General features: G+C 36.8%; 1 gene segment (V, D, J or C); it reads right to left on the reverse strand.

Moving 5' to 3' along the window:
* Positions 1 to 7,669: 7,669 nt before the first annotated feature.
* On the reverse strand, positions 7,670 to 8,490 carry LOC106028671 (T cell receptor alpha variable 14/delta variable 4-like). The segment is given in 2 exon segments: positions 7,670 to 8,181; positions 8,352 to 8,490. Coding segments are annotated over 2 exon segments (480 nt in total).
* Positions 8,491 to 11,963: the final 3,473 nt, after the last annotated feature.

The raw sequence follows: 11,963 nt of genomic DNA on the forward strand, positions 1-11,963 counted from the left end.
TAAGTAATGTTCTTGCTGTTTAACTCATAGAACTGTTGAAGTGGTGTGAAATGATTCTGAACAATTCACACAGGATGAGTTTGTGTTAGGTTACTGCGCCCCCTGGTGGACAGGAATGAGTGTTCTCCAAAGTGAGAAATAGGTCTTCATCTCTGACTTTACTTGCATGCAGACTTCAAGTTGTTTTTGCCAATTTGAAGGAGACTTATCACAAAATCTAAGTACTTTTTGTTCATAAAACTCTACCTGACAGGAAAGTGTTTCAGTACTGCATCCTCAGGCGTCCATTTTTGTGGACATTTTAACATAGGAGTTTGTGTTCTCATGCATGTATTGTGAGGCAGCTTGCAATCTTATTAAAGCATCAGAAAAGTGATTTGGGGTGAAATCATAGGAAGTAGTGAATTCTGTGGTTAGTAAGTGATTTTTTCTTCGGCATTGTTTCCCAGCATTGTTTCTAATCAAATACTCAAATATTTCTGAAATTCACTATATTTAAAGAGAAAACCATGATTCCTAGAAACATAATTGAAGTAATTGAATTCCTATTGAATAAGCTAATATCAATATCTTTTCCGCTACTACTTCACTGATTCCAAGACAAAGTGACCTGCCATGTGAATCAGATAAATGTTAATCCTATACTCTGGTGGAGACCTGGCCTCAAGGATGCTTTTCATATGGATGAAAGCTCAGTCAGCTTCTGGGGTCCACGCTCATCACACAGTTAATGGAATTTATCCGTCCAGAAGTAACATAAAAATAGTGTCTTAAATATAGACTTACATAAGCAATTATTTTGGAAAAAAAACCCAAGCAATTCAGAGCCATTTGTTTGGGCTCACTCACATTTTCCATTAAGCTTTAATCATTTTTCAGAACCTGACACAGAATTATGTTAGGAATTTTGAGAACTCAGCTACAAACTTCCATTCTGACAAACACAGAGTCTGTAAAATGGGTTGAAATGATGTTGGATCATAAAATAAAGTGTAGCAGAGAGTTCAGTTTTTAAAAATGAAACCTATTCTATAGAGGGATGATTAATGGCACAACTGTGTGAATGCACATACTACCACTCAACTGCATGCTTAAGATCATTCTGGTGGTGTATTGCATGTGCTGTGGTTTCTACCACAGTTTAAAATATTTTTAGAGATTTTGAAAGATGTTTCCCTTTAAGTTTCTATCTGCACCTTTGCTACTATAAGAGCAATAAAAGATACCAAAAAATCACTGATCATCCAACTACCACCATTCTAGTTTTGAGACACGAGAAAGTGGGGTTAGAGTTGGAAGGAGGACATCAGAGAAGATGAGGATTGCAGCTGTGGTCAGGACTGGGGCTTTGCAAAATGAGTTGCATGACGTCATTTAATGCTGTGGGAGGAGAGGAGGATAGATGAAGTAAAGGAAGAGGAGGATAGATGAAGTAAAGGAAGGGAGCAGAGAAAATGGTTATTCATGTTCTGTGCCTTCACTGTCTCTCTTGTGTCACCCAATAATTACTGATCTTTTTTTTTTTTTTTTTTTTTTTTTCTTATCGGTACCGGGGATCAAACTCACGACTGTCTGCTTACAAGGCAGGCGCTTATGCCGCTGAGCTAAATCCCCAGCCCTAATTACTGATCTTTGCACCGGTAAGGCTGGTGTAGGTGAAGCAAACTTGGAGCACAGAAATAGATCCCTTTCACACCAGAGCTCACAACAAGGCTTTTAAGCAGAGTTCTCAGGTTAAAATTTGTGACATAGTAAGTGCTGACTGGTTTTTGGGGGGTTACATGAACATGTCAGTGAATATTTTTTTAAAAAATGAGGTGCATTATTCTGTTAACATGCTGCTTTTAAGATATATAATTTGAATATTTGTTTCTTTATATGAGGATTGATATTTTCACTGTGTTATCTTTGTAGATGTTGGATTAAGGCTTAGCCAGTTCTGTTAGTAAAGCTTAATGGTCTAGATAGCATATATACGTTGCAAATTATATGTACGTTCATGTTAGAAGTTCTAAGCTACCAAACCAGTGTGAATTTTTATAATAACCTCTATCTGCATGTGAAATAAAAATAAAGGTGAATATACAAAAGAAAGTGGAAATAAAAAATATATATGCCAAAATTTCTCCTGTTTTGATGAATATGGAGGAATAGTTGAAAGAAATTAAATACATAGCAGTAAGAAACTTCAAGGTGTAATTGGAGTATGTGAAAGGTTTTTTTTCCTTTAGAGAGAAAAATAAAACAGTTTCAAAACATGAACAATGCTATATATATATATATATATATATATATATATTTATTTATTTATTGTTATCTTCAAATTAGTTACTAGAGTACAAGATATCTGCACTGTCTGATCATTTAATTGTCTGAACAATACTAGCACAAACCTTTCTCTTTAGTGGGCTCAGAGAAACCAGTAGTATACCTTAGCTATCATATATACGATATCCTATATACGTATGATTTATTTCATTTATGAGTACGGTCTCAAGTTGCATTCATTTACCTATAAGTCTCCAGCTTATCCTTCTTTATAGCTGAGTAGTCCTCCATTCTATAAAAATGCCACATCTTTTTGATACATTTCTTGGTTGATGAGCATTTGAGTTGTGATCTATTGGTTGTTTAGAAGGGTGATATTTAGTTTCCATGTGTTTATGAATTCTTGTGGTTTCTTTTGCTATGGACTTCCAATTTTGATGTACTGTGATATGACAGTATTCATGAGATAATTTCAATTCCTTTGAGTTTACATAAGCATGTTTTATGAGCCAGTATGTGGTTTATTTTGAAGAACATGTCGACGTGCATCTGAGAAAAATGTGTATTTTGATGTTGTAAGGTGGAACACTCTATAGACATCTACTAACTCCATTTGTTCAAACAATTGGTTCAGTTCTACTATTTCATTATTGATTTTTTTTATCTAGTTCATGTGTGTTTTTGTGACAGTGCAGTACTCTCTCAATACAATTGTTTAGGATTTATTTGATTTTTTATGTCTGTTAGTATTTCTTTTATATAGTTTGGTACACTGGTATTCCATGTGTGTTTATGATTCTTTTGTCTTCTTGGATTGCTCCCTTGATGAGAATGTAATGACCTTCTTTATCTCTCTTAATCAATCTTGGCTTGAATTCACTTTGTCTAGAAATAGAATAGCTACCCTTGCTTTTTTCTGAGTTCCTGTTACATGGAGTATTTTTTCCATTTTGACTTTCAGTCTATGAATTTCTTATTTAATTAAATGTGTTGTTTATATGAAGCATATTGTTGAATCTTCCTTCTTGATTTATTCTGAAAGTCTGTGTCTTTTGATTCGTGAATTGGGGCCATTAATATGGTTGGTTAAAACAGACAGATATTAACTTATTCTTGTCATGTTATTTTCCTGTTTTTGACTCCCCCATTTATCCCTTCTCTCTAATGGTTTGCCTTGCCTGGTGGATTCCTTCTGTTGAGGTTAACGGATCTGTAGCTCTTATTATCTCTTTCTAGAATGTTCTTCAGGACATTTTGGGTGCTGCTTTTATGATTATAAATTTCCTCAGCTATTGTTTGTCATGGAAGCATCTTATTTCTTCATCTGTTTCCAAAGATAGTTCTTGGGGGTATATCAATCTGGTTTGAAAGTTGTTTTTCTTTAGATCTTGGAATACTTTACTCCAAACCCTCCTTGACTTCAGAATTTGGGCTGAGAAGTCAGTTGTGATTCTGATGATCTTTGCTTTAGAGGTAATTTGTTTCTTTTCTCTAACAGCTTTTGAGATTCTATTCTTGTGTTGAATTTCTGGAATCTGGAGTATGATGTACATGGCTGTAGATTTTTTTGGGGGGGGTATGGCTAATTGGAGTTCTATGTGCCTCACTTATCTGTATGACAAATTCTTTTTCTTTACCAGAGAAGTTTTCTTCCATGATATATGTGAACATTTCTAAATATCATTTGTGGTGTCACTTGCTTTTTCATTGACTATAATCAATTTAAATTTTTCTTCTTTGTGTCATCTAGCAGCTTCTGAGTTGAGTTCTCATGGTCCTTTGCTGTTTTTGAGATATCTCTATTTTCCTGGTCACTAACTGCAAGTCTGTCTTCAATGTCTGAGATCCTATCCTCACATTGACCTAATCTACTTTGAATACTTTTGGCAGAATTTTTTCTCCTGGATATCTTCTTGAATCTGCTTTATGGATTCCAGTTATTTCCTATGCTAACCTTCTATAATTTTCTGAAATTCATCTATTTTTTATCTCTGTCTGCTTTAATATCACTAAGCATGGTCTTTATTTTGGACCTCATTTCTGCAGTTATCTGAGAGACTGTTTCTCATTTCGTCTTTTCCAGAGCCTAATTCAACTTCTTTGTTGTTATCATTTCAGAGAGACCTGATAGGAGGCTTTTGGATTTTCTTATCTCATTGCCCCTGGATTTGTCTATGGTGAACTGGATGTCTGGGGCTGAGTTTTGTTTAAGTGGCTTCTCATTTTCTTTTCTTTTTTGATTCCTGAAGTGATTCTTGTAAATAATCTGTGGTAGGTTGCTTTATTGCTAGTATTAGGATCCTTACATGATGACTACTTCTCTGAGGTACCTTTTTTGTGTAGCTGATTTTTGGTTTTGAGTGTGTTGGAACATCTTACCTCTTCAGTTTGTTGGAGATGAGAAGTTGTTTGTTTGGCCCCTTCCCTGGTTTTTTGACACTGTGCCTCTATATTTTCTGAGACCTTTAGTCAGTCTCAGTGATGGAATAACAGAAACAACAGCTGTTTAGAAAAATTATGTCAATTTTGGCTGTGGTGGTACCAATAGCATCAAACACAGGTTAGAAAATGACAAACTCAAAGCTGGGGATTTAGCTCAGCAGCATCAGAGCCTGCCTTGCAAGCAGGCAGTCATGAGTTTGATCCCTGGTACCTATAAAAAGGAAAAAGACAAAAAAAAGACAAACTGAGCTAATCCTTAATTTGCCACTTTTAATCACATGAATTAGACTTGTGGCTATATAACAAAATCTTAAATAATCAGAAAGTTATATGCAGGATACAGTGATCTGTCAATTTTTCCTCCAGTCATTAAAATTTAAAATAGATTAAAGAAAAAATAGAGAATTAGAAGAAAAGGAAGAGCTTAGAAGTAAGGTTGGAGAACAAGGGAGATCACACTAACTTTGCGAAAGTGATGTAGAGGACTGGAGGGAAAGTGCAAAGGAAGAGATGAAAAGCACAGAACCACAACCACAGAAGGGCTAGACACTGTGACCATATTTATATAAAATCAAGATCAAACAATGATATAGAAAGAGAAAAACAGAAAATAAACCGAAAGATCAAAAAAAAAATGTGAGAGAGGGTAAGGAGAGAAGAAAAAAAAGTCCACTTCCAGGCTTGTCCAGGTTTGCCTCTGCTCTCTCTGGTAGACCACCTGTGGAGACAGAGTCCTGACCCCTTCTGATCTATTACAGCAGGCCAGCAGTAGCTTTTTGGTGGGGTAATAGGTAATCTCAGTAAACCTTCACTTTCTGGTAGAGTTCAATCAGTCGCATTTGGCTGATGGTCTTCTGAGCATCTTCTGTGGTCTGAACTCTGCTGGGAGCCACTAGATGGAGCCAGCCACAGTTCTGAGTTCAGGTCTCAGACAACATATCTCCAGGATGACTCCAGACCTAGTGTTCTCTCCCATGGGAAGACTGAGACTCTTGCACCCACCACCAGTCAGTGAAGTCCTTCACATCCTCTGCTCCCCTTTACGTGCACTGCTCCTCTCCACTGCCATGTATCTCCACAGAGGCTTTTGGGGTCTCCAGCCATCACCATCTCCATCAATATGTATCTTCAGGCTTGAATTGCTCCTCCATTGTAGTGAGTCCTGTGTCAGGAAGAACGTACTGCCGGCATCCTCCTTCTTCTTCATTGGGATTTCTCTCTTCTCTCTCTGTGGGCTTCAATTTGCCCTTCAGATTCTTCCTGGTCCAAGGCAGCTACTTTCTTCTTTCTTGTTTTTCTCATGTTGCTATATTCTATCATCTGAGTGGTGGCTCTCTGAGAGGAACTTTCACTGCTGCTTAGTACTCCACCATCTTGCTCAGGGATCAAGGTTTTTACCAAGTGATAAAAATATCATTTTCCAGAATAAAAAATAGTAAATTGATATTTTGCATGTTAATATAAGCTTTAAATACAGAGCTAACATTCCAATTTTCAAGTATTTTCATTATTTGTTTTCACTTAAGGTATATTGAACATAAGGAATTAATTTTTTTTCTTATTTTGTCTATTTCATTTTTATTGGTCCCAGGGATCGAACTCATGACTGCACACTTGCAAGGAAAGCGTGCCTATGCTGCTGAGCTAAATCCCCAGCCCCAGGAATGAATTTTTAACATTTATGTTTAAAAATAAATGTGCAAAAATTGTCAAAATATCTTGGAGGAAAAGTACTGGTGAGGAGTGATTTGCCTAAATAAGTAATAAAATTTAGTATTAAAGTCCCTTCTCAGGCAGATATCAAATGAAACAAATAGATCAGTGGGAGTAATAAAGCGTGTTGGAAGCATAGTTTACTGACAGGTTAAATTTGATATTAAAATTATACTAATTATTTTAGGGGAAATATGTCTTATTTCCTACAAAGAAAGAGATTTATGTCTCCATGGTAATGATCCTCTTACGTGCTTCTAAGAGCCACTGTCATCCAATCATGTCATGGACATGAATGGAAAAGCACCTATAAACCTTAAGTGTGGAAACCAAACTCTTCCATAGTAGAGGAATTATCAAGATGGAAGGAACTTTTAGTTCAAAGTTTATTAGTGTGGAAACTCCTAGAAAGTAGCTGTGAGTATCATTACTCACAGAAAATCTAAATCAAATGAATTCATTAAGCAGTGTAAATAAATGAGTGCTTTAAAAAAGGAAACATATAGACAGATTTCAAGGCTTTTCTTATTTAAAACAGTGCTTACATCATATTTATTCAGTGTCGATGTCCGCTCCCGGCCGGCAGGAAGGACACACGACAAAGTCTGGTAGTGGACAACCTTTTCTTTTTATTTTCCTTCTCCGTACAGCCTGCCCTGGGTTCTCCCAGCTGAAGCCTCCTCTGGTCCGCTCCCCGCGGCTCCTTTTGTGCTTCAGTCTGCCCCAAAGCCTCTACCGGTCCGCTCTCCGCGGCTCCTTTTGGGCTTTTACTTCTGGGCTTCTACCTGGCTTCTTCTTCCGCCCAGGGGTGGCACCGGTATATATACGGGTACAGTGTCCAATCATGTTAAAGTAAGCAAGGCAAGCTGATTGGCTAACATCATCAGTTGCCAGGCAGACTATATTGTTGAGCGGGTTGTTTACGCGGTAAGCAGGAAACTAACATATTCGATGGGAGGGGTAATCTACCTCAGGCTTTGCTCTTTACCACAGGCCGCACGTCCGCCGCGCAAGGCGAGCTATCACAGACGCGGCTCCCAACAATTCAGTATTTAAACAAATTCATCCATAAGCCCAACAATTCATAAGACTTTCCTGTTTGTATGGATTGTGGCAGCACAGCATACAAACTTTCAGTTTGTATGAATGAGTTCTGATGTACTTAGACAATTTTTTGAGCTCTATCTGATGCCCAAATGGCAAATTGTCTATTGTGGTTGTTCTTTCTTTTGCAGCTTCAATCAACTTTGAGCCACAGCTTCAGTGATATAGATGATTATGATTACTGAAAACCCTGGATTTGGTCTTGAACCCACAGAGGGGTTTCTCACAATGAATGTCTTCCTCCAACATGAGACACCTGTGCGGCCACAACCTTGGCAACTTCTTGTTTGGGTTGGTGACTTCCTGACTTACAGCAGGGTTTTTGTACACCTACCTCTTGCATTCCTCTCACTGTGCTGTCTGCCAGTGCACAGAAATACAATCCTGAGTCCCCCAGCTGTGAAGCTGAAATGACAAGTTGTATGAACTTGCTTGCTTTCTGGAAATACAAAGAGTAGCGACCTTCTGCTGCATTTTGTTTGTAAGAGTCCTGACGAATGAGGAAGATCATCTCCCCACTGCTGGGCTGCTTGTACCACAGGATACCATAGTTTGTAGAGCTGGTGTCATAGGTACAGTCCAGGACCACTGCTTCTGTCTCCTGCACTGATGCTGCTGTCTGGGCTTGAGTTACTTTCTGAGCAATGCTGGACCCTGAAGGAAAAAAGACACAACTACTGTTAGACATTGGGCTATGTCCTAGAAACAGTGAAATTTCATTTCTGTACCCTGTGAGTCAATCTTCCCAAAGTCCCTGCTATACATTTACTGCATTCCGATTCTTAGGTCGCAGAGGAGGCCCAATCTTAATGAGAACTTCCTACCTAGCCATGTTGAAGCCATGATCAAATGTATCAGCCTGGAGAACCACATGTTTGTGTTCTCCTAGACAGAAGGCACCTCTTTCTCTTCAGGTTCAGGACACTGCACTGTGATTTGAGCCCGACAGGAAAGAAGTACTGGGCTTTGTGTTGCAGCTGTGCTAGAGCAGGAAATCAAGGTTTCCTGACACAACAAGTGGGAATGAGTCATGTCACACTGTTCTGTGGCTGAAACCTGAACATCCTGCTAAATGAACAAACTCCTACTTTGATAATGTAAAGCTGAAAATAGACATAGGTATATTGAAAGAAAAGTTAACTCGAACTGATATACTTAGTTATTTCATCCAGTGGTATGTTGGACCTGGGAGGTTGGTGTTTAATTAAAAATACTACATACAATGGATTACTGAGGGAATCCAAAATGTGACCATGAATCCTCAAAAATATGTGCTGTTGCTTACTTAAGGTAGTCATCAATTATTGTATCAAAGAAAAGCAAAATTACTTGAATTAATCTCTGTAGCTCTTTTGCTTACCTGTGAATATAACAGTATTCCTACTGATGTTAGTCCAGTTGCTTGTTTTGGGTCAAACAGAATAAAGAATGTAACTCTCTTTGTTACAGGTTTAGATTGAAATCTCAATATTGAATTCTGTCATAAAGCTTTCAACAGCCCATCTCTGTTCATTCAGGCCAGAGTAAACACGGGTCTGTTTACTCAGCTAACAAATTTTGATATTGCATTTTTTTCCTTTTGCCTCTGCTGGGAACCGAGATGAGCTGCTATTATCTGTGCTCACCTCTGAGGGAAAGGTATCCTGAACGATCCAATATGCCTTCCCAGGATCATGGTATCAGTCGATCACGGTATCAGTATTTAAGGTGGACCATTATTATTGTGTGAATATTAAAGATACGGCCATGTTTTAGATGTATTTCTTAAAAATACAACAAAGAATAAAGACCTCATAAAACGTTTATCCTAATGTATTTTTTGCTAATATGGCCCAAGTCTATCCTCCTTGTCACAAGATCATTTTGGCCTTGCCAAGCTTTGTTAAAGCATCTTCAGATCTTTCCGAAATCCCCATAAACACACTACTGATCTTCCCTTTAAAGTTACCCAACACTTTCCTATCAGGAAATTCACTATTTATGAGATTATTTATATCTTCTCATGGTACTGAACTATATCACACTTATTAGGGGAATCTCATGACTGTACTTCTGTCATTCAAGAGGCATCTATATCTAGCAGGTATTTTGACAGTCTCTTACCAAATTTAGAATCAATTTTGTTTTTAGTCTTACCAGAACTAGTAAACAGTACAAGCACATTTATGCAACAACTACTCCAGATGACATTGTAGAAACCAGCCATTTATGAGAAGCAAAACTAATTAAATCACCTGAAATTTTGACTCACTTTTGGGCATGTCAAATCACAAAATCATAGCCGGTATGGTTAAAGTGTTTAACACTTCTAAGAAGTCAAAACAATGAAGTTTCTTGACCTTTGCCTTTTTTAGCATTGTGCATTGCCTGTGTCCCAATAAAAATGGACAACAAATAATGAATTATTTAATCTCTTTACGCTATTGAATATTTTTTTATGAAAAGAAAGTCTTACATTATCAGAGACACTGTAAAAGTGAGGGAGGAAATATTAGAGCAGCTGATGGAGCTAAATTAAACAAGTCTTCCTCGTTAAACTTTGTAAGGAGCCCTGATAGAGCATACATAAGTGCACAGAAATGGTCCATAATTCCTTCTTAGATGCAGAATCCCCCCAAGTTTATAACATTAAAAATGATTAGTTTATTTGTCATTGAGGTAAGATCTTTCAAAATTCTGAAATTCTAAATTTCTGAAATTCAAAATTCTGAAATTCTAAATTCTAAAATTCTGACTGGTGGAGCTAAATATGTTTAAAGAACAGCTGGTAAAATCCTCCAGACATGACTCAGCACCATGAGCACATGTTTATTGGTTCTATCATTAAATGTACACTTGTAGGAAAAAAAACTTTTCTAGGTTAGTAGAGAATGTGGGCAGTTTATGCCTTTCTTTTGACCGAGGAAATCCCAACAAAACTATAAAGGTAGGATATTAACAGAAATTCAGTGTTACTGAACTGTTTGACTGAAAATATTTTATAAAATTATAATTAGCTAGAACTCAATATTCGTGGACAGAACTGCATACAAAATGTGTTACTTTTTCTACATGAATGAATTATAGGTGTGCTTTAGTAACAATACTTTTGTTTTCTTCATAAGTTGAAACACATTCATGTCAGAAACTCATAGCAGTTGTGATGACTGAAAATCAGTTTGATACTGTGTTTTCTACTTGTGCCCCCCCCCACATCATATTTTTGTGGAGTAGGTCTGTAAGGTTTTGCCCTCATTCAGTAACTTTATTTTTCTTACCGTTTTTCTTATCCATATCTTCTGAAAAATTACATAAATAACAAATGAATTATTAAAACAGCGTTTAATTACTGGGTCAGCCCTCCTTGGATCTAGATGGCCGGTGTAATGCGTTTTTACCCTTTCTTCTTGTGATTCTTCATTTTCCTCCTCACAAACTTGTGTTTTCTTGCTGTGATTTGGCCTCCAGTAGGAAGATTCAGCTCCCAAATGCACACTCCACTCTTACAAACTTAACTAGATGAATATTCAATGATATTCAATCTTTTCATGGACAAGCCAAGAGGTTGCTGTTCCTGGACTTCAGGTAATCAGCATTTAGGAGACCTAAACTCAATGTCCTGTTGTTTTGTAAATAACTCAGGCAAAAATGTTCATGCAAATTATTTCATCAAGTCCTATCAATTACCAGGTCAGCAGATAAAGTACATATTATTGGTCCTTAGTTGCATTTACAAACTAATACCACATCACCTGTCCTTAAATGTCAGTAATGAAAAGGTAGCTACATTATAGATATTAAATATCTATAATAAGTAAGCTGTTATAGATAGCAAGTAAGCTTCTCTGGACAATCTCTGAACAGTCAAATCATAGATGCTTACTGAGTTCTGTCCTTCAAGCAGCAGAGCCTTGTACAAAGTAGACAGTGCAATTGAGACTTGTTTTTCATCCTTTTTTTTCTTACATTAGTGATGGAATGCTATTATGTCTAGTTTGAGCTTTTGTATCTTCTCACTAATAAAATAACTTGTTAGGTATAGGCTTCACTTGAGACAATAAGTACACTACTGCTATAATTCAATTCTACTGAGATCTTAGTAATGCAAGAAAACTAGTGAATTAGTGGCTATGTCATTCCACACCAGTGGGAAAATATAAATTACTGAGACTAAATAAAAACAGCTAGAGTACAATTTGATCAATAAAAGCAGCTCTAAAGCATCCACTGATAAAATTTTAGATAAAATTTTGCATGACTATCAACTAAACCTTTTTGTTTTTCATTGCCTGTGTGGATTTTTGTTTTTAATTTTTGGTTAACTTGACATGTTTTTCTAGCATTAGAAATTACAGTTCCAAATAAATTCATTCATAATGATGTTATTTTCTAAAATGATGTAGAAAGTTTAAAATGTTTAGGTTCAGGAAAAACTGAATTTGGTCATAGAAATGGAG

The sequence above is a fragment of the Cavia porcellus genome, unplaced genomic scaffold, assembly GCF_034190915.1.
Source record: "Cavia porcellus strain 051 isolate PalLab524CR breed Dunkin Hartley unplaced genomic scaffold, mCavPor4.1 scaffold_26, whole genome shotgun sequence".
Lineage (NCBI taxonomy): Eukaryota > Metazoa > Chordata > Mammalia > Rodentia > Caviidae > Cavia > Cavia porcellus.